Source organism: Dermacentor albipictus, chromosome 1, assembly GCF_038994185.2.
Source record: "Dermacentor albipictus isolate Rhodes 1998 colony chromosome 1, USDA_Dalb.pri_finalv2, whole genome shotgun sequence".
Lineage (NCBI taxonomy): Eukaryota > Metazoa > Arthropoda > Arachnida > Ixodida > Ixodidae > Dermacentor > Dermacentor albipictus.
Window position 1 is genome coordinate 508,851,070 of NC_091821.1, and position 23,184 is coordinate 508,874,253.

Genomic DNA, 23,184 nt, shown 5'->3' on the forward strand with positions numbered 1-23,184 from the left:
CACGATTTCTAGTTACATGAAGGGTTTGGCGAAGGTGGAAGAGCCACAATATTCGAAAAAAATATGTTTAGAGGAAGCCCTTCGTGTAAACGTAAGAGTCAGTAATCGAACACATCACTTCTTTGTATAATTCATAGCTGGTAAATAATGCATGTTGTAGAAAGATCATAGTGTACAGGCATATTACGCAAAATACTTTCTTTTAAATAATACATATTTGTTAAACAGTTCCCCTACTGGTGTTGCCATACAGCCGGTTTGAGAACAGTGATCGGTACTGATTTTGACAGGATTGCACGGAGTGTCCTTTTCATCACTCGTTACTGCCATTGTTTGTGTAAGTTACTTGTTTCACTATTGCGTCCCATCTTTATAACATGGTTTGAATTATGAATGGCCGTGTTATGTGCGCACTTTCTGTTGTCCTGTTTCGTCTGCTATGTTTCACTGTCTCTACAGAAATTTAGCTGAATTTCAGGGAGCATGTATCCAAGTGTTCCTGTTGTCGTTATTGTAAGTGTACATAAAAGTGGCCGCCACAGGCCAGTGAAGGAAAACAATCAAACGGAACTTCTCGCATACGGGAAGAGGCTTAGCGGGTCCACCAAGTTCCGAGAATCTGTGCAGCAGGCCAAATCTTTGGCTGGCTGGTGCGAGGGGCGACTCTATCTGCGCGCCAGCATCACAGTACAGGGAAAACCCACGAGTGCTGCGAGCATGAACTTAACCGTGACCGCTTCGCAAGCTCGCTGCATTGTAAAGTGCTGGAAAGCGGCAAAAGCGGCGTTTGCGTGAGCCTAAGAAAGATTTGCTCGGCTGTGTCTCTACTAAGCAAATACCACCGTATATCATATTGTCTTTTAGACTTCACTGAAGAAGACACGAGTCTGCTTATTGGTTCCGGTGGCCTGTCACGGGAAGCTCCCGCGGAGACGTTCAAGCCACGGCGGCTGGTTGACACTGGTATGCTAAAACATCTTTCTCAATTTGGTTGCACTGGCACTGCGGAAACCGGATGAGCCGGTTTCTCAGGCTTCTGATTTCTGCCGACGTTTTTGAGGATTCTTGGCCGATGTCAGTAGAAGAATTAAGTGTAGGGACATAAAGGAAGTAAAGGAGAACATTTCTTTGAGCTATGTTTGCTAGTGGCCGTTGAGGAGACACAATTAGATACAAAACATATTAGATACGCAACAAGTTAGATATGAAAATTATGGTGCACGCCTGCGTATTGAATGATTGTGTGGTTTGTCAGCTCTGTTAGTTGCAGGAACGCAACGTTTGTTGCTAGAATTGCTCGTGCCCTATTGTGTGCTGCTGAAGCGAGAAGAGTAACAACCAATATGAAGAAGAGAGACAGGCAGGAGAGAGGGACAGACACAAAGCATAGCGACTCAGCACCATAAAATCTATACAGAGCGGCGGGTATTCACGTTGACGATGTCGCAGTGGTTACGCGTGCCTCTTCGTGGTGTGCCAGCAATTGGGGCATGTGCACTCAAGGGGGAGAGGCGGGGAAGCTATGCTTTTTAAAAAATACGTAGCACCTCGCGTAACGCCTTCCGAAGGTGTCAGTGTATGTTTGCGTATACCAATCATCAATGCTACCAGTAAGGCAATACGATATAACGCATAGGGGGGTTAGAACAAGGTGTTGTCATCCAGAATGATAAAGAACGGGATGAAACGTCATAGATGACAGGGTGCGCGGTGGTGGTCACCTAGGATGGGAACATGAAGGCGTCCGGCACACGCAGTAGTATAGTCAACCACGTCGATACAGCCACTATAAAAAATGTAGCAACCGGTAGCACGAACTGCCCCACTCACGACCCGTAGCGCAATAGCAGTCGGGAGTAGAAAAGGAACACTCCAGCCATAATTGGCGCCTTCTGGCCAAACCTCGGAGACCATTGACTCTTTCCATACTGGTACCCTATGTGTAGGCTCGGCTTCACTCCTGGATCAACACCGTACGTACGTATTTGCAGCCAGGAACGCCCCAGCCATGGCTAGGGCTTGCTGGACAGGTCTCGGGGGCTATGACTTATGCACAATAATTAGGTGAGCTCTATCTCACCAGTGGCTCATAGCCGGCCATACGTGCTTGACTTCCTTCTGGCAATCAGAAGAGAGAGAGAGCAGGGTCACACCTGCTGTGGACGATCCAGGCAAGATCACATCGACGGCCTAGTGACCACGGTTTTTTGGAGAGTGCAGTCATCGACGCTGGCTGCTCTGAACACTCGACCGTACTACCAGTGCCCAAACTAATCCCTGGTATCAGATTCCAACCAAACACGAACCAAGGCAAGCCTCCTGCGCCACTGCTGCTGTGCAGAAGCTTTGGATGATGCAACGGACAGCATAAAAGCGTGCTTCACATTTCACCAGAGCCATTGCTGCGGACGATGTCGGCACGATCACATCGATGGCCTACTCACCGCAGTTCTGTGCATTACAGGTGTGTAAAACAACTTCATTAGCTATATGTTAACTTCTTGCCTGGTCGTCCTCCTGCAACATGGGCGAAAGGGTCTTCGTAAAAACACCCACAACAGTGACAGAACATGCAGCGTTGTTTTTGAAGCTGAGTACTAAAATTGATAACATGCATTAGAACCTAAGCCGCGAGCTTGGTTCCCTTAAGGAGTCTACAGATTTCATGAGCGAAAGCTTCGAGGAATTCAAGAAAGCACTTGGTAATGGGTAGAGGGAATTAGGCGATGTGAAGACAGAACAAAGTCGGCTTAAAGGTGAAAACAGCCGTCTGTGTATAGAGTTGCAGGCTACTGGACATGAACTGATGGAACTACAGCAGTACAGTCGCAGAAGAACTCTCGAAGTGAAAGTTATCCCCAGGGTGCCTAATGAGTGCCTGTCAGCAATCCCAGTCAGCAATCCAGGCAGCAATGGTTGTTGCCCAGGTGACAATGGCTAATATTGATGCCGTACACCGTGTTCCATCAAAAAACAAAAACCAGTCTAACATCATTATCAAGTTCAAGTCCTGCGCACCTCTTGATAACATGCTTCAATGTGCATGCAATAAAGCCGGTTTCGCTGCAGCCGATTTTGGCTTCGCAGAACGTACACCAACGTTCATAAATGACCACTTGGGCAAATAATACAAACTTTTACTCGCAAAGGCGATTGTCGCAAAGAAGCAACACCACTGGAAATATGCTTGGCTATCGTGATGTCGAATAATAATGAGGAAAGCAGAGAACTCCGATGTCGTCTGCATCTCACGGTGGCCGACCTAGGCCGTGTGGCATGATATCCCCAATATGTCGACGACTTCTTCTGTTGGTATCTTTTAAAGATAACATAGACCATACTCATCGCTTCAATGCAACGTGAGAAGCTCAGGAATACATTTTGATGCCCTTCTTACGCTGTTGGCACAGCGCAATAACATGTATGACGTCATAGCCATCGCGGAAACTTGGCTAAAGCCCGGAGAAAGTTATAACATTCCAAATTACGTTTTTTATCTCGTCTCCTAGAATTACGACAAACAGGGGAGGAGGGGTGGGATTCTATTTTGGAAACTTAATCGGGTGTATTATTTATTCTTCTTAGAATAGACCTACTAGGGGACACTCGGAGATGTTTTTGTAGAGGTTGACAGTGTCATAATTGGTGTTGTATACCGTCTCCCGTAATTGATTGTAGCTTGATTTTAATTGACCTAGAATATTTTCTCATTCACCTGACCGAAAATGATAAAAGTCGTTATAGTCGGCGGCATGAGTATTGACACTCTTAGTAGCAGACAAACTGAACATTCAAACTTACTGTTTTCTTATTGTTTCACTAACCTTGTCATTCATCCCACGTGAATTGCAACTCATAGCTCAGCTTGCCTTGATCACGTCTTATACAACTTTGATGTCACTGAAAGCTTTTATGCAGCCTACGATATAGGTCCTGCTTACCACATACAGATTGCGTTCCTATATTGTCTTGAAGATAGACATTTTAACCAGGCAATTTTTTTTCGCAAACGCAAAGCTAATCGATTGTGAAAAACTTTCACTGTTACTTTCGAACATGTTGTTCCCCGACTTGAATGACTTAAACGCTAGCATGCACTGTTTATGCTAATAGAAAGACCTAACGGTACAATTACAGAGTGCACTCAAATGAAAGTAAAAGCATCATATACGCAACCAATATGTCCAGGGATGACACAGAGCATACTGAACCGAATTAAAGCGCGAAATTATTGGCATGGTAAAGTGAAACAATATCGAGCCAACACGCGCTACTTTTTTATATATATTAGGAGCACAGGAAGAAAGCCTTGGAAGCAATGCGAATACAGAAGAAGCTTTAGTACAGTCACCAGATCAACGCGTCTTCTCACAATGCGAAAAGATGATGGGCTACCATAAATTCTATTATTCAACCTATAGCTTCGAAATGAATTCTCGCATCGATAGCCAATGGATGCGATGCTTCATCAGTAGGTGAAGAATTTAACCATCACTTTTGTATGGTTGGAACTAAAGCTCTTCTTCGCTTGCAAAGTAGGTTCGAGCCATCTTTGCCTGTTTAGAATGTATGTTCCTTTGGCTAGGTAGGTATTTCAATCCAGGAAGTAATAGCAACTACAAATCTATTAGATATAGGAGGGGCACCTGTTTTCGATGGTATTGCAGTGTCCGTACTGAAAAATTATATAAATATCTTGGCACTTACTCTCGCGATATTGTTCCTTTTTTTTCTTTTTTTCTTTTTGTTTGTTGGTTACTCCAATAGAATAAATGATTGTGCCCGTGTATGAATCGTTTGTTTTTCTTTGTATTACGGCATGGATCCATAACGAGCCTATGGCTAAGGATCCAGACGTTGTCGCATACCAGTCTTATATATTGATCTTAATAATGTTATCAATAATATTATTATTGGTATTAACTCTCTTGCCACTGACCAGCGCCAGCAGCCCACTTATTTCTTTACTCTTAGTGGTTTTTGCCCAGAGAGCCTAAAAGTGATCCCTAATGGAAGTAACATCTATCTTATCGTACTGTTACAATATTTTCATTACATTAATTGGGGAATGACGTTGAGATCGTATGAGAATATTTATCCTTGCACGCATAAATCCCTAGTAATTAAGAAACCTACCATTGTATGTTTACGTGTTGGAGTGCTTCTATAGCCGCAGTAACGGTTTTGCAGGAATATATGCTTTAGAAAACGTAACATAACTTTGGAAAACTGCCTACAAATGCGTAAGCACTGTTTGGCTCGGCTGTGACTTTGTTTTTGGTTATTTTTGCTTACTTGCTTTTCCTAGCTAACCTGTGCCTACACATGGCCTTTACGGTTGCAAAGGATGCTTACGCTTCTGTAGGCGACGGTCAGACTTTGTCGCCGCATCCGGCCTCATTAGTGCAATTGTATCATTCGAGCCGGAATGCCGAGAAAAAGCGCGCCTCGACGGAGCAGCGTGGTCGACAGGGAACACTAGCTGCCGCAGTATCGCGTGAGCCGTTGCGTGAGGCCGGAGTGCACCGCCGCGTTACCATGTCACCCTCTCCCTCGGTCTCGCAAGCCTGTATTACGGGCGCGTTCCTTGTCCACGCTAACAGCGTTCTGACTGCGCCTCGGTAAAGCCTAATAAAAAAACGCACCAAGCGTCTCAACGTGCCCGCTCGCCGGTGAGGTCACAATTCGATGGACGCTTACCACCATATGCAAAATGCATCTTGACTCGAAGCCCATGCTTGACTTGAACAAAATGACGCCTATCGTCAACGCGCCGAAGGAAACGAAGTGCTCATTCACGCCCGGTGACATTTAAATCAAGTGAAGCATGGGCTTCCACTTAAGTTGCACTTCTGATTAGGGGAATTAATCGTTCATTTGAACATTGCGCCATCCCATGATCTCAAGTTAACCCACACCCAAATCTCAAGTTGCCAAATCACCAAATTTAAGTAGGTCTACCTCCAATATTCAAGTTGGCCCAACTTGAGTGGGCATGGGAACAACGCTACAATGCGGCTGACAAATATCTTCCGCTTCTGCCTGTTTCAGCTCGTGACAGTATCCAGCCCAAGCACCGCTGCGGCGCCTTATCGGTGCTGCAATGGCGCATTGCTACACGCGTTGCAGACTGAAATTCCAGCGCCAAGTGACGCATCCTCTGTATTCGCACATCCACCCTGGTGTCATTGATCCACGCTGCTGCCTGTGCGGCGACGTTGCCTCCTTAAACCACATCCTCTGGCGCTGCCCGGAAGACCCCCCGCCCGCTGACCTCGTCTCACGCCCCCCACCGACGAACAATGGGAGGCCCTTCTCTCCAGCACCGATCGAGACATCCAAACATGGGTCCTGGCACGAGCTGAAGCCTCCATCGTGAAGCACAACCTGGAAGCCTACGTAGCTCAGCCTCCCTTATCCCTTACCCCTTCTAATAATAAAGTTGACACTCACTCACTCACTCTGCCGACCCACGAGCAGCGGTGCCAGTGCCAGTTCCCGAGACTCTCCCAGGATGGGCTACTGTATCATCATCGACAAGAACGCCCGCACTATACTTAAACGACTGGCACCGTCCGCAGCAGTGCAGCGGGCATGGGAACGACGCTGCAATGCGGCTGACAAATATCTTCCGCTTCTGGCTGTTTCAGCTCGTGACAGTATCCAGCCCAAGCACCGCTGCGGCGCCTTGTCGGTGCTGCAATGGCGCTTTGCCAAACATGTTGCAGACTGAAATTCCAGCGTCAAGTGACGCATCCTCTGCCGACCCACGAGCTGCGGCGCCAGTGCCAGTTCCTAGAGACTCTACCAGAGTGGTCTACTGTATCATCATCGACAAGAACGCCCGCACTCTACTTAAACGACTGGCACCGTCCGCAGCAGTGCAGCGGGCACGAGAACGACGCTACAATGCGGCTGACAAATATCTTCCGCTTCTGGCTGTTTCAGGTTCATTGCACATCTAAACACATCTACGCTACTCAACAATAGATCATATTCACACTATCAATCAGGTGATAGAGAAATGTGCGGAATATAACCAACCCTTATATATGGCTTTCATTGATTACGAGAAAGCATTTGATTCTGTCGAAACCTCAGCAGTCATGGAGGCATTACGCAATCAGGGTGTAGACGAGCCATATGTAAAAATACTGAAAAATATCTATAGCGGCTCCACAGCCACCGTAGTCCTCCATAAAGAAAGCAACAAAATCCCAATAAAGAAAGGCGTCAGGCAGGGAGATACGATCTCTCCAATGCTATTCACAGCGTGTTTACAAGAGGTATTCAGAGACCTGGATTGGGAAGAAATGGGGATAAAAGTTAATGAAGAATACCTTAGTAACTTGCGATTCGCTGATGATATTGCCTTGCTTAGTAACTCAGGGGACCAACTGCAATGCATGCTCACTGACCTGGAGAGGCAAAGCAGAAGAGTGGGTCTAAAAATTAATCTGCAGAAAACTAAAGTAATGTTTAACAGTCTCGGAAGAGAACAGAAGTTTACAATAGGCAGCGAGGCACTAGAAGTCGTAAGGGAATACATCTACTTAGGGCAGGTAGTGACTGCGGATCCGGATCATGAGACAGAAATAATCAGAAGAATAAGAATGGGCTGGGGTGCGTTTGGCAGGCATTCTCAGATCATGAACAGCAGGTTGCCATTATCCCTCAAGAGAAAAGTGTATAATAGCTGTGTCTTACCAGTACTCACCTACGGGGCAGAAACCTGGAGGCTTACGAAAAGGGTTCTACTCAAATAGAGGACGACGCAACGAGCTATGGAAAGAAGAATGATAGGTGTAACGTTAAGGGATAAGAAAAGAGCAGATTGGGTGAGGGAACAAACGCGAGTTAACGACATCTTAGTTGAAATCAACAAAAAGAAATGGGCATGGGCAGGACATTTAATGAGGAGGGAAGATAACCGATGGTCATTAAGGGTTACGGACTGGATTCCAAGGGAAGGGAAGCGTAGCAGGGGACGGCAGAAAGTTAGGTGGGCGGATGAGATTAAGAAATTTGCAGAGACGGCATGGTCACAATTAGTACATGACCGGGGTTGTTGGAGGAATATGGGAGAGGCCTTTGCCCTGCAGTGGGCGTAACCAGGCTGATGATGATGACACATCTAAACGCTCAGATAACGCGTTCCTTGTCTTGTTCCCATGCCCGCAGCTGCTTTTGAACCATGTGCATGAGTGTTTCTGCCTGATGAAAATGTTGCTGTCTGGGGATGTCGAGCTGAATCCCGGGCCGAATTCTAGTAAATCCGCGAAAGCTACAGGTGAGGACAGTGCACGTTTAACACTGCTTCATGATCTTCGGGACCGTTCCACCGACATCGAACAAGGACAGGTGCGCATATTTGATTGCCTACAAAGCCTTGGAGCAAATCAGAAGGAACTGAGTAAAAATATTACAGAAATATCAGCCCGCCTTAACGCTGTTGAAAATAAACTGCAGTTACACGAAGCGGTTCGGGATGACATGACCACAGTGAGGGAAAATGCTGAAATAGCACTAGCGCAGAATGAGATACTCAAAATCCGTTTAAATGACCTTGAGGATAGGTCTCGTAGAAACATTACTGTGCTTTATGATGTTCCAGACGGACCCAATGAAACATGGGCAGAATCCGAGGAAAAAATAAGAGAACATGTCCTTAACCATAGCCGAACTGGACATTGAATGCGCGCACAGGATCAGTAAGGCTGTAACTGGGAAAATGCGACCGATAATTGTCAAATTCCCGAACTACGAAATTAAATAAGGAGTCATGGGGGCAAACAGCAAGCTAAAATAGTCCGATTTCTCGATTAGTGAAGATTTTGCCCCGGACACCAGGCATGCACGGAAAAAGCTTGCTGAATTCGCAAAGCAAACTGAGCCCGGCGAACCGTTTAGTCTTCGTTTTAACAAGCTTATTCTGAAGAAAAAATGCTATACCTACTGCCCCATAACTGATAGCGTTCAAGAAAAAGATGAAAAACGTGTTGTAACTAACTCTGGTCCTTTGTCTCCGAAATAGCTCAATGAACATGAGCACCAACCTGCGCAGGCACATCATAACGTCTCAGTTTTTTTCACTAATATAGGCAGTGTCATTGGCAATCGTGACAGCTTATCTTGCACGGCCGATACCACAGCGGCTGACATCATTGTACTAACAGAAACTTGGCTCAAAGAAACTGTGCATAATAATGAAATATTTTCGACGGAAACGTGTTACCGTGTATTTCGCTGTGACCATTCTTTTGGTCGCGGCGGTGGGGTATTAATCGCTGTGTCTGACAATCTAGAATGCTTGAAGTTAGTGTTGATACTACACTGGAGTTCAAATGTGTACAGGTTACAATTAACAATAAAGCGCTTTTATTTTGTGCATGCTACCAGGCACCATCTACGCCCGTCGGCTTTTCTAATGACCTTCGCGATATTCTGAAGATAATTCAAACAAAGTTTCCTGATCGTCCTATTTTTATTTTTGGTGACTTCAATTTCCCGAACATTAACTGGCCTAGCCCTGCAATAGACGGTGACGGATCTTCTGAGTCGGCAAGTTTTTCAGCGCTATGCTCCTTCTTCTCGCTAACACAAATGGTTACCCCGCCGACAAGGACGACAGCTACCAGCTCTAACTTATTAGGCGTTTTGCTAATGAGCGCCCCAGATTTTGTTTCCGAGGTAAAATACTTGTCAGGCTTAAGTGATCCTTGTTTACTGCACATGACGTTGAATTTGCCGTCGAATAAAACGCCAAATAAAACGAAAAGCATTTACAATTATGCTACAGCATATTTTTCTTCAATTAATGATGGCCTCCAGCTTTTTCTCTACGATTTCGTCCTGGCATGGGCCGAACGATCGGTTAACGACAACTGGTGCATGCTCAAAAAAAACTGCATGAATACTTGTAATTGTACGTCCCTCGTAAAATCATCACGACTAATCGTAGGTCTCCATGGTTCACTCGTTCCTTAAGACGCCTCCTGAACAGAAAAAGGCGGTTATATGTCAGGGCAAGGTCATCCGGAAAATCGGAGCATTGCTCAGCTCTAAGAGCCGCGGTTAGCACTTATCAGAAATCGTTAAAAGATGCTAAACAACATTTCTTTAGCGTCACACTGCCATCATTTTTTTTTACTGATAATAAACTATTCAGGAACGTTGTTAATGGGTCACATCAGCCGTCAATCTCTCTCCTGGATTCTCAATCAAACCCCATCCCTAACAGTGACAGTGCTAAAATACTTAATGAGACTTTTGCTAATGCATTTCCTGTCCCTTTTAGCGCATCACTACCAGTATATACTTCCGATATCATATTTCCAATGGATCGCATTCGTTTTCACTTTGAAGACATTATAAATATCATAGATCGTTTAAAGTTATCCTCTTCATGTGGTCCCGATGATATCAGCACTAAAATCCTGAAAAACACTGAAGTAGATTCTTCCATCATACTATCGAAAATAATTGAGCAATCCCTTCAAACTTGTGACCTCCCAGACGACTGGAAATCGGCTAAGGTGGTTCCACTCCATAAATCAGACGGCAAGCACCTATAACTCAGCTGTCGGCCAGTATCGCTAACGAGCATACCTTGCAAGATAAGGGAACATGTCATCTTGTCATCCCTAGCGAACTTTCTTGACTCATCATCCTTTTTCAATCGTGCAGAGCATGGTTTTAGAAAACACTTTTCTTGTGAAACACAGGTAATAAATTTTGCAAATGATATTTATTTATTTTACAAATGATATTGATTTATAAACAAATAAATAAACAAATATTAACTTCATACTTGATCGTGGCAGTGAGGTAGACTGCATCTATTTAGATTTTTCCAAAGCATTCGACAAAGTCTCTCACAGCTTGCTTCTTCACAAGCTAAGTAAATTTAACGTCGACCAAGATGTACTACGATGGATTGAATGCTTTTTGTCTAACAGGTTCCAGTAGGTGCATGCTAACGGCATTAACTTATCATCGGTTTCTGTGACCTCAGGTGTCCCACAAGGTTCTGTTATCGGTCCCTTACTCTTTCTGGTATATATTAATGACGTGCCTAACAACGTAGCATCCACAGTGCGACGTTTTGCGGATGACTATGTGGTTTACTGGGAAATTAAAAATACTACTGACACTGTACTGCTCCAGGAAGACTTAGCTACTACATCTAACTGGTGTTCACAATGGAAGATGACACTTAACGAGACTAAATGCAAAGTAATGCGCTTTTTGCGTCACGTAAATCCGTGCCCCGCTCCCTACGCTATTTGTTGTTCTTCTCTGCTAACACCGGTAACGTCTCACAAATACCTCGGCGTCATTATAACGTCAAACCTAGCTTGGAAAGCGCATATCATTTCAATCATCGCGTCCGCTAACCACATGCTTTGATATCTGAAACGGAATTTTTCCTTAGCCCCGACACCTGTTAAACTTCTCTACAAATCGCTTGTCCGCTCCAAATTAGAATATGCTAACCCAGTATAGGACCCTTTCACTAACTCTCTTATCGACGCCCTCGAAGCCGCACACAGACTAATCGTTCGGACCCGCGTGCCTTCCACAAAGTTCTACACCATTCCCGTTACGCGATGAAATCAGATAACACAAAGTTCGGCGACAACAGACAGCCGCGTAGAAGCATCGATAACTTTCCAGACACGTCGGATACATGCAGGCGCGTCCCTCGCTGTGGGATTACAGTTGTTAAGCGGTGAAATGTGGTCACCCGATAAAGATAAGTACACGTGTCAGTACCCCCCTCTTAAAAAGCATCGACCCGATGCTGCAAACAAACGAAGGTAATAAACAAAAGCACTCGTAGCATAGACAACAACAAAAATGGCGAAGTGCGTCAGCGTCCGTAAAAGGTTTTAAAGCGCACCACGTGGACCACTTCAGATCGTGCGCGGCGCCACTGTGAATGCGAAATGCCGTCTGGCACGACCTCATAGTCCAGAGCGCCAATACGTTGGATGACCTTGTAGGGTCCGAAGTAGCGTCGGAGTAGTTTCTCACTGATTCCTCGTCGGCGTATCGGGGTCCAGACCCAAACACGGTCGCCAGGGTGGTACTCGACGAAGCGTCGTCGGAGGTTGTAGTGTCGGCTGTCGGTCCTCTGCTGGCTCTTGATCCGCAGGCGGGCGAGCTGTCGGGCTTCTTCGGCGCGCTGGAAATAGCTAGCGACGTCAACATTCTCTTCGTCAGTTACGTGCGGCAGCATGGCGTCAAGCGTCGTCGTCGGGTTCCTGCCGTAAACCAACTTGAATGGCGTGATCTGTGTTGTTTCTTGCGCCGCCGTGTTGTAAGCGAGTGTTACGTACGGCAGGACGGCATCCCAGATCTTGTGTTCGACGTCGACGTACATTGCTAGCATGTCGGCGAGGGTCTTATTCAGCCGCTCCGTAACACCATTCGTCTGTGGGTGGCAGGCACTTGTCCTCCTGTGCCTTGTTTGACTGTATTTCAGAATGGCCTGGGTGAGCTCCGCTGTAAAGGCCGTTCCTCTGTCGGTGATGAGGACTTCTGGGGCGCCATGTCGCAGCAGGATGTTTTCGGCAAAGAATTTCGCTATTTCGGCGGCGCTACCTTTCGGCAGTGCTTTAGTTTCAGCGAAGCGGGTGAGGTAGTCCGTCGCCACGACAATCCACTTATTTCCGGTTGTTGAAGTCGGAAAGGGACCCAACAAGTCCATCCCGTTCTGCTGGAATGGTCGGCAAGGAGGCTCGATTGGCTGTAGTAATCCGGCTGGCTTTGTCGGCGGTGTCTTGCGTCGCTGACAGTCTCGGCATGTTCTGACATATCGGGTGACGTCGGCGGTCAGGCGCGGCCAATAATACCTTTCCTGTATCCTCGACAGCGTCCGGGAGAATCCAAGGTGCCCAGCGGTTGGATCGTCGTGTAGGGCGTGCAATACTGCTGGACGCAGTCCTGACGGGACAACAAGAAGGTAGTTGGCGCGCAATGGTGAAAAGTTCTTCTTTACGAGTAGGTTGTTTTGCAGCGAGAACGAAGATAATCCCCGCTTAAATGACCTAGGGAACCCGTCCGTGTGCCCTTCCATATACTCGATGAGGTTTTTCAACTCCGGGTCTGCTCGCTGCTGTTCAGCGAAGTCTTCTGCGCTTAAAATGCCGAGGAAGGCGTCGTCATCTTCGTCATCTTGCGGTGGCCAGTCAATGGGGGCGCGTGATAGGCAATCGACATCAGAGTGTTTTCGTCCGGACTTATAGGTTACAGTGATATCATATTCTTGCAGTCTTAGGCTCCACCGCGCCAGCCGTCCTGAAGGATCCTTTAAATTCGCTAGCCAACACAAAGCGTGATGGTCGCTGACGACTTTGAATGGCCTGCCATATAGGTACGGGCGAAATTTCGCTGTAGCCCAAACGATGGCGAGGCATTCCTTTTCGGTTGTAGAATAATTACCTTCCGCTTTTGACAATGACCGGCTAGCGTAAGCTATCACGTGTTTATGACCATCTTTTCTCTGGACTAACACGGCACCGAGGCCTAGGCTACTAGCGTCAGTGTCGATTACGGTATCGGCGTGCTCGTCGAAGTGCGCAAGTACGGGCGGCGACTGCATGCGTCGTTTGAGTTCTTGAAATGTGTCGGCCTGCGGCATTTCCCACTTGAACTCGACATCACATTTAGTTAACTCTGTCAGCGGCTCAGCGATACTTGAACAGTCCTTGACAAATCGCCTGTAGTAGGCACACATGCCAAGAAATCTACGCACTGCCTTCTTGTCGATGGGCTGCGGGAATTTTGAAATGGCAGCTGTCTTCTGTGGGTCGGGGCGGACTCCACACTTGCTGATGACGTGGCCTAGGAACAGAAGCTCATCGTAAGCGAAGCGGTAGTTTTCTGGCTTCAGAGTGAGCCCTGATGACTTGATGGCCTCTAGTACTGTCGCAAGCCGCCTAAGGTGATCTTCGAAATTTTCGGCGAAGATGACGACGTCATCCAAGTAAACAATACAGGTCTGCCACTTCAATCCTGCTAACACCGTGTCCATGACGCGCTGGAATGTTGCGAGCGCCGAGCAGAGTCCGAATGGCATGACCTTGAACTCGTAGAGCCCGTCTGGCGTGATGAAGGCGGTCTTTTCGCGATCTCTCTCGTCGACTTCTATTTGCCAGTAGCCAGACTTGAGATCCATCGACGAGAACTATTTTGCGTTGCACAGCCGATCTAATGCGTCGTCTATCCGTGGTAGGGGGTATACATCCTTCTTTGTGATTTTGTTCAGTCGACGATAATCGACGCAGAAACGTAAGGTGCGGTCCTTTTTCTTCACCAAGGCAACAGGGGATGCCCAAGGGCTTTTCGACGGCTGGATGATGTCGTCGCGCAGCATTTCGTCGACTTGTTGTCTTATAGCTTCACGTTCTCGCGTCGAAACTTGGTAAGGGCTCTGGCGGAGTGGTCGAGCGCACTCTTCGGTTACCATGAGATGCTTTGCGACTGGCGTTTGTCGAATCCTCGATGACGTCGAAAAGCAGTCTTTGTATCATCGAAGCAGACTTCTGAGCTGTTGCTGCTTAATCATGGGGAGACTTGGATTTATGTCGAAGTCTGGCTCGGGAACTACGGTCGTCGGGGTAGGTACGACAGAATCTGAGAGGACAAACGCATCGCTGGTTTCTGTATTTCATCGCTGAATGCGATCGTCGTGCCCTTGTGGATGTGCTTGAACTCCTTGCTGAAGTTTGTCAGCAGCACTTTCGTGTTTCCTCCGTGCAGTCGAGCGATCCCTCTTGCGATGCAAATTTCACGCTCGAATAGTAGATGTTGGCCGCCTTCGATGACGCCTTCTTCGTCAGTGGGTGTTTCGGCGCCGACTGAAATAAAGATGCTAGAGCGAGGCGGGAGGCTCACTTGATCTTCGAGCACACTCAAGGCGTGGTGACTACGAGGGCTCTCCGACGGTATCGCTTGATCTTCCCACAGCGTTATTGACTGCGACTTCAGGTCGATGATTGCGCCGTGTTTGTTAAGGAAGTCCGTACCGAGAATGACGTCTCGTTAACACTGTTGGAGGATAACGAAGGTGGCAGGGTAAGTCCGGTCATGAATGATTATTCTTGCCGTGCAGATCCCAGTCGGCGTAATCAGGTGTCTTCCAGCGGTGCGAACTTGAGGGCCTTCCCATGCAGTCTTAACCTCCTTCAACTGGGCGGCGATCTGTCCACTCATGATGGAGTAATCAGCCCCTGTATCCACTAAGGCGGTAACTGCGTGGCCGTCGAGAAGCACGTCGAGGTCGGTGGTTCTTTGCCTGGCGTTGCAGGTAGGTCTTGGCGTCGGATCACGGCTGCGTCGTGTTGAACTGAAGCTGGAACGTCGCGTCGTCAAGTCGTCTTTCGTCGGTGTAATCTTGGCTTCCTGACTTCGTCGGGACGGCGGTGGGTCGTTATTATGTCGTCGAGATAGTCTCTTCGTTGTCTTCGTCGGCGGCGGAGGATCTTCGACAGTTCCACGAGCAGCAACGGCACCTCCATCGGTTACTGCTTTTAGTTTTCCGGATATGGGCTCGCAGAGCGGCCCCGGGCTGGGCCGGTGTATGATCGGCGCTGCGGCGACAGGTAAAGGCCTGGTGACGGCGAACGGGACGGTCGTCGAGGGCTCCATTGAGTAGCGGCGAGGTAGTCGGTGGTGTCACGTGGGCGCTCTCTAAGCTGTAGACGCGGCGCGTTGACGGCGAACCCTCTCAGTCCCAAGTCGCCGTATGGGCATCGGCGATACACACGGCCGGCTTCTCCGCAGTGATAGCAGAGCGGGCGGTGGTCGGGGGCTTGCCAAATGTCTGTCTTTCTCAGGTAGCTGCGCTGGGCGACGGGTGGGCGTGCTGGCGGCGGCGGCGGTGGTTGACGGAATAGCGGCGTTGCAGGGCGCTGGCGTGGTCGCGGAGCGGGACCTTGACGGCGTACTACGGCGGCGTAGGTCATCGCTTCGGGCTGGGGTTTCGGTAATTGAGGTTGCACCTCCGGAACTTCAAGCGACCGCTGAACCCCGTCTCTGACGATGTCAGCGATCGAGGCCAATTGAGGCTGTGACGACGGGAAAATCTTCTGAAGCTCCTCTCGTACGACTGCCCTGATAGCCTCGCGCAGGTCGTCGGAGGCCAGTGATTGAACTCCGGCATAGTTTGTAGAGTTGGTGCGGCGGTCGAATTGCCGGTTTCCCATCTCGAGTGTCTTCTCGATGCTAGTGGCCTCGCGAAGAAACTCGTCGACGGTCTTCGGTGGGTTTCGTACCATACCGACGAAAAGTTCCTCCTTTACACCACGCATTAGTAGCCCGACTTTCTTTTCGTCCGACATTTTCGGGTCGGCGTGGCGGAATAGGCGGCTCATTTCTTCTGTAAAAATCGCGGTGGTCTCTTTAGGCAGCTGCACTCGGGTTTCTAGTAGTGCTTGGGCTCGTTCTCGGCGTACGACGCTCGTGAATGTCAGCAAGAAACCGCTTCAGAAAAGGTCCCAGGTCGTTAAGGTGGCTTCTCTGTTCTCGAACCACGTTCTAGCAGCGTCTTCCAATGCGAAGAAGACATGTCGCAGTTTGTCGTCGCTGTTCCAGCTGTTAAATGCAGCGACCCTCTCGTACATCTCGAGCCAGGTTTCCGGGTCCTCGAATGTTGAACCGCGGAACGCGGGGGGCTCCCTGGGCTGCTGCAGCACGACGGGAGACGGTGGAGCTGCCATTGGGGTGGACTTGGTGGCAATCTTCCTGCTCGTCTCAGGTAGAAGTCCGTGCTCTGCGGGCAGTCTTTGCAGTCGGCGGCAAGCACGCTGGTCTTGGGCGACATTGGTTTTGTCCTCGGGCTTCGGGCTTGGATCGCGGCTTTGCGAGGGCGTTCAGTACATGAACGCACAAGCACCTCCGCCAGATGTCACGTAGTCGTGACGTCAAGGAACACAGTAACAATACTGTGAACGACAAGACTAACTTTTATTGGGCGAACCCGTGCCCAAAAAACAGGCTACACTTATAGCACAACGATAGCGGCGAACACACTCGGCGATCGTCGAAAATCTGATCAGCGAGTCAAGCGCGTCGGCGTTTATAGAGCAGTCGTCGAATGTTCCAGACTAATCGCTCGTACCCGCGTGCCTTCCACAAAGTTCTACACCATTCGTCTTACGCGATGAAATCAGATAACACAAAGTTCGGCGACAACAGACAGCCGGGTTGAAGCATCGATAACTTTCCAGAAACGTCGGATACATGCAGGCGCGTCCCTCGCTGTGCGATTACAGTTGTTAAGCGGTGAAACGTGGTCACCCGATCAAGATAAGTACACCTCTAAGTATCAAAAAAGTACTAGGCATTCCGTTACGGGCGAGCACGGACCTCCTCATGCAACTAGTAGTGCACAACACATTGGATGAGATAATCGAGGAACAGGAGTCAGCCGAACTGGCCGGTCTGTCCTATAGGCCGGCTGGTAAGATTATCCTCGCGGTTCTTGGAATCAACCCTATCCTCACGGAAGAACGGAAATATGAATTCTCAGAAGATGGAAGGAACAACATACGAGCCGCACCGTTTCCCTGTAATGTTTATCCTCAACACAACGTAAGGGCAAGAGCCCTCGCCCTCCTCAAGCGTACCAAAGACGATCCTTACTCGGCATATTTTGTCGACGCAGCCCAATATGGACAGTCGTCTAACTTCGCTATTGCCCTCGCTGATCACAACGGACAGATAGTGAATACGGCTCCCCTGAAGTCATCATCATCATCATCATCAGCCTGGTTAGGCCCACTGCAGGGCAAAGGCCTCTCGCATACTTGTCAAACTACCCCGGTCATGTACTAATGGTGGCCATGTTGTCCCTACAAACTTCTTAATCTCATCTGCCCACCTAACTTTCTGCCGCCCCCTGCTACGCTTCCCTTCCCTTGGAATCTAGTCTGTAACCCTTAATGACCATCGGTTATCTTCCCTCCTTATTACATGTCCTCCCTATGCCCATTTCTTTTTTTTATTTCAACTAAGATGTCATTAACTCGTGTTTGTTCCCTCACTCAATCTGCTCTTTTCTTATCCCTTAACGTTACAGCCATCATTCTTCTTTCCATAGCTCGTTGCGTCGTCCTCAATTTAAGCAGAACCGTTTTCATAAGCCTCCAGGTTTCTGCCCCGTATGTGAGTACTGGTAAGACACAGCTGTTATACACTTTTCTCTTGAGGGATAATGGCAACCTGCTGTTGATGATCTGAGAACTCCTGCCAAATGCACCCCAGCCCATTCTTATTCTTCTAATAATTTCAGTCTCATGATCCGGATCCGTGGTCACTACCTGTCCTAAGCAGATGTATTCCCTTACCACTTCCAGTGCCTCTCTACCTATCGTGAAGTGCTGTTCTCTTCCGAGACTATAAACATTATTTTAGTTTTCTGCAGATTAATTTTTAGAGCCACCCTTCTGCTTTGCCTCTCCAGGTCAGTAAGCATGTATTGCAGTTGGTCCCCTGAGTTACTAAGCAAGGCAATATCATCAGCGAATAGGAAGTTACTAAGGTATTCTCCCATTACCTCTTATCCCCAATTCTTCCCAATCCAGGTCTCTGAACTCCTCCTGTAAATACGCTTTGAATAGCATTGGAGAGATCGTATCTCCCTGCCTGACGCCTTTCCTCATTGGGATTTTGTTGCTTTCTTTATGGAGGACTACAGTGGCTGTGAAGCCGCTATAGATATCTTTCAGTATTTTTACACACGGCTCGCCTTCACCCTGATTCTGTAGTGCCTCCATGACTGCTGAGGTTTCGACTGAATCAAACGCTTTCTCTTAATCAATGAAGGCCATATAGAAGGGTTCGTTATATTCCGCACACTTCTTTATCACTTGATTGATAGTGTCACTAGGGTTTACTTTTGAGTAACCTTTACGCAATCCTGCCTGGTCCGTTCGTCGACGGAAGTCTAAGGTGTTGCTGATTCTTTTTGCAGTTACCTTAGTAAATACATTGTAGGCAATGGACAGTAAGCTGATCGGTCTATAATTTTTCAAGTCTTTGGCGTCTCCTTTCTTACGCATCAGGGTTAGGTTAGCGTTCTTCCAGGATTCCGGTACACTCGAAGTCATGAGGCATTGCGTATACAGCGTGGCCAGTTTTTCTAGAACAATCTGCCCACCAACCTTCAATAAGTCTGCTGTCATCTGACCCTCCCCAGCTGCCTTCCCCCTTTGCATAGCTCCCAAGGCTTTCCTTACTTCTTCCTGCGTTACTTGTGGCATTCCAATTACTCTAGACTAATTTCTCTTCCATTGTCATCGTGGGTGCCACTGATACGGCATAAGTCTCTATAAAACTCCTCAGCCACATGAACGATCTCATCCATATTAGTAATGATATTTCCGGCATTGTCTCTTAACGCATACATCTGATTCTTGCCTATTCCTAGTTTTTTGTTCACCGCTTTTAGGTTTCCTTCTTTCCTGAGAGCATGTTCAATCAAATCCATATTGTACTTCCTTATGTCAGCTGTCTTAGCCTTGTTGATTAACTTGGAAAGTTCTGCCACTTCTATTCTAGTAGTAGGGTTAGAGGTTTTCTTACATTGGTGATTCTTGATGAGATCTTTCGTCCCCTGCGATAGCTTACTGGTATCCTGTCTGATGGACTTACACCGACTTCTGTTGCACACTCCTTAATGACTCCCGTAAAATTGTCGTTTATTGTTTCAACACTAAGGTCCTCTTCCTGATTTAAAGCCGAATACATGTTCTGTAGCTTGATCTGCAATTCCTCTCTCTTCCCTCTTACCACTAACTCATTGATCGGCTTCTTATGCACCAGTTTCTTCCGTTCCCTCCTCAACTCTAGGATAATTCGACTTCTTACCATCCTATGGTCACTGCAGCGTACCTTGCCGAGCGCGTCCACATCTTTTATGATGCTAGGGTTAGTGCAGAGTATAAAGTCTATTTCATTTCTAGTCTCGACATTCTGGCTCCTCCACGTCCACTTTCGGCTAACGCACTTGCGGAAAAAGGTCTTCATTATCCGCGTATTATTCTGTTCGGCAAACTCTACTAATAACTCTCCCCTGCTATTCCTAAAACCTATGCCATATTCCCCCACTGACTTTTCTACAGCCTGCTTCTTGCCTACTCTGGCATTGAAGTCGCCCATCAGTATAGTGCATTTTCTTTTGACTTTACCCATCACCCATTCCACGTCTTCATAGAAGCTTTCGACTTCCTGGTCATCATGACTAGATATGCGGGCGTATGACCGTCAATTTGTATCTCTTATTAAAGGAGCACTGACAGAAAAAAAATCCATGTGGTTTTTTTCTGCATTAATAAGTAGTTAATGACCCAGTAATCAGGGCACGAGACCTCATTTACTTCAGAGCGCGACAGGTAATTATCTGTAGTCTTTTTTGTAGCGACCAGTCCAAGTTTCGGTTTCAGAGAGCAACGAAATGGTCCACCGGGAGTGTAAACAAAGTGGTCACGTGTTCGCAAAAAGCCATGACGCATGCTCTGCCGCGCAGCCAGCGTGCGGCGCGCCGGCACGCGAACTTCGTGTTGCTAGTCGTCTGCTACGCCTGCACGTGGTTTGCCATGTCCTCGCCGTCACCGTCGTCGTCGTCCTCGTTTTCGTCATCCAGCGGCGACGATTTCCTGCATGTGGGAGTCGCCGCCGTGGCCAATCACTTTCAATTTGACCCACTGGAGAGCAGCGACTCGGATATTGCGGCAGGCGACGGCGAGCACGTGTAAAGAGCACGTGTAAAGCCGCATGGCAGCCAACGAAAATTCGTGACGTAGCCACATGACGTAGCGTTTTCTTGGCTATTTACAGACCCGGGTGATGTCAATGTCGTGAGGTGCTCTGTTTTACGGTTGGCTGCGCGCACGTACATTAAAATTGATTTTAAATATGTTCTAAGCGATATTCGCCGCTGATATTTTACACACGATGTGTGTGTGACCCACTAAATCGATCTCACAAGTTATCTCGACTTCAAATTTTTGTGTCAGTACTCCTCTATGTGTCACAACAAGATCTGCCACCCTCTCGTTAATGTTATAAAGTTCCTGCATGTTACCAGCTATAACCTTATTAATCAGGAGTCCGACTCCTAGTTCTCGTCTCTCCGCTAAGCCCTGGTAGCACAGGACGTGCCAGCTTTTCAGCACTGTATCTGGTTCTTTCGTCCTCCTAACTTCACTGAGCCCTATTAAATCCCATTTACTGCTCTCTAATACCTCCAATAGCACTGCTAGACTCACCTCACTAGATAACGTTCTAGCTTTAAATGTTGCCAGGTTCGGATTCCAATGGCGGCCTGTGCGGAACCAGGAAGTACCTGAAGTGCTCAACACCAACCAGAGTAGAGCAGGTCGCAGTTGCTATAGCACTCCTAGATAACAGACCTCAAATCTTCACTGATTCGAGATCGACGGTCAGGTCTTTCGCTTCAGGATCCATCGCTGAGGAGACTCACAAGACTCTCAAGAACAAGATAATCTCTCCGCACACCATCACGCGATTTCCGGCGCACCTCGACCCCCAGCTTAACTCCTTTCCGAATCTCGATTACATCGTCCACTCCCAAGCGTGCGCACTAACCCACTGCGCGGGAGCAGGGTCGAGCTGTGACTCTGAGGTTCTCGAGTTTCGCGACACTCTGACCACTTTCATTGAAGTCATTACGCACTATAACCTGGGTAGGATGACTTATCTTCCGCCTCATAGCAAACTGGCTCGACCTCTGGCGTCCAATTTACGCATGCTTCAGACTAACTGCTATCCAAACCTGGCCTTTTTCCATACAATTACTCCAGAGGCTTTTAGCTCTACTTGCCCTGACTGTGGGACTGTTAGCAGTCTCCCACACATGCTCAGGCGATGCCCCTCGTTACAGGGACCCAATCACATCACGGAAGAAGAATGGAGCTCAGCCATCCAGAGCTCAGAACTTTCACGTCAAACTTGTGCTGTCCAGAGAGTCCATGATGCGGCGGTTAGGCTCGGCCTACATGTGCCCACGTGGGTGCGGCCCGCGGCTCTGCCCTAGGGCAAAGCTTCTCAGGACCATGTAAATAAAGCTCTTTGTCTGACTTTCTGTTCTATACTGTATTATTTTCTTCATTTGCTCGCTTATATTGTCGATCACATCCGACTAGAACTGGGCGGTACAAAATGAGTCAACCTCGGAACGTAATTCCGCCACCTCTGTGTAATTGTTGCTGACTATTTCCAGTAGCGAGTCATAATATGCGGAAAGAAATTCGATTGAAGCCCGGACTTGGTCTATTGGGCTCTCATCCTTCCCAATCGAGTCCTTAAATGTAAGAAGTTATCTACATTCATGGTAAGTTTTCCTACGTTAGATGTAACTTGGTCTAGTCTAGTTTTGCCATCTGTCAAGCCGCTCTGCGTACTTATTTCCGCTCGACATGTTCGGCACCACCAGGTCCCACGTTTAACAGTACTCAGCTTTGTGTAGCTGTTTTCAGCTACTGTAGCTCATCGCTTCCGAAGGGGCTAAACTTACTGGCAAACCTATCACATTAAATCTTTCGCCTCCGAAGGCAATGGATTAGAACAACCAGCATAACCAGGAGGCATTTATGTGCCGTCAACGGCAAAGAAATACAAACTTAAAAAGGCGAGAAGAACGGGGGCTAACCAAGGGACCCCATTTTTATTAATCGTAGCATGAGAAGCCAGCAAACAGACACCAAGGACAACGTACGAGAAATTACTTGAACTTATTAATTTGATTTACCAAATGATAAATTAATAGCAATTAATGTGGATGACAAAACAACTTGTCGCAGGTGAAGAACAATTCCACGTCATCGCATTACGCGTGCGATGCTCTAACCAATTGAGCTACCGCGGCGCTGTTTCCCCATCTACATTGTTGGGTACTGTTGGGTACCAATGTTTTTACTACTAGAACAAACATTGGTACTGTAGATTCACTGGTGCCTCCAGGTAATGTGTGTGTTTGTTCACCAGTGGCATGCACGCAAAATATCACGTATTCGTGACGCCTGTGGCATAAAAGATGTTGCACATCCGCCACAAAGGTTTGTGAGTGGTGGCACTGGCTAACACTTCGAAGGATTAGGTGGTGTAAGAGAAACGTAAATACCCATGAAGGTGGATGGAGAAACAGCGCCGGGGTAG

General features: G+C 47.7%; 1 protein-coding gene across 10 annotated transcripts in view; it reads left to right on the forward strand.

Moving 5' to 3' along the window:
• The window catches only part of LOC135913367 (uncharacterized), a 258,595-nt gene that overhangs the window by 82,474 nt on the left and 152,937 nt on the right, over positions 1–23,184 (forward strand). For 9 of the 10 annotated variants that reach the window (XM_070538506.1, XM_070538516.1, XM_070538534.1 and 6 more), the window contains exon 4: positions 865–963. The exons of the other annotated variant lie outside the window; for it this stretch is intronic. In XM_070538506.1, the coding sequence (XP_070394607.1) occupies positions 865–963 (99 nt within the window). The remainder of the gene's footprint in view (positions 1–864; positions 964–23,184) is intronic. 10 annotated transcript variants of the gene reach the window in all.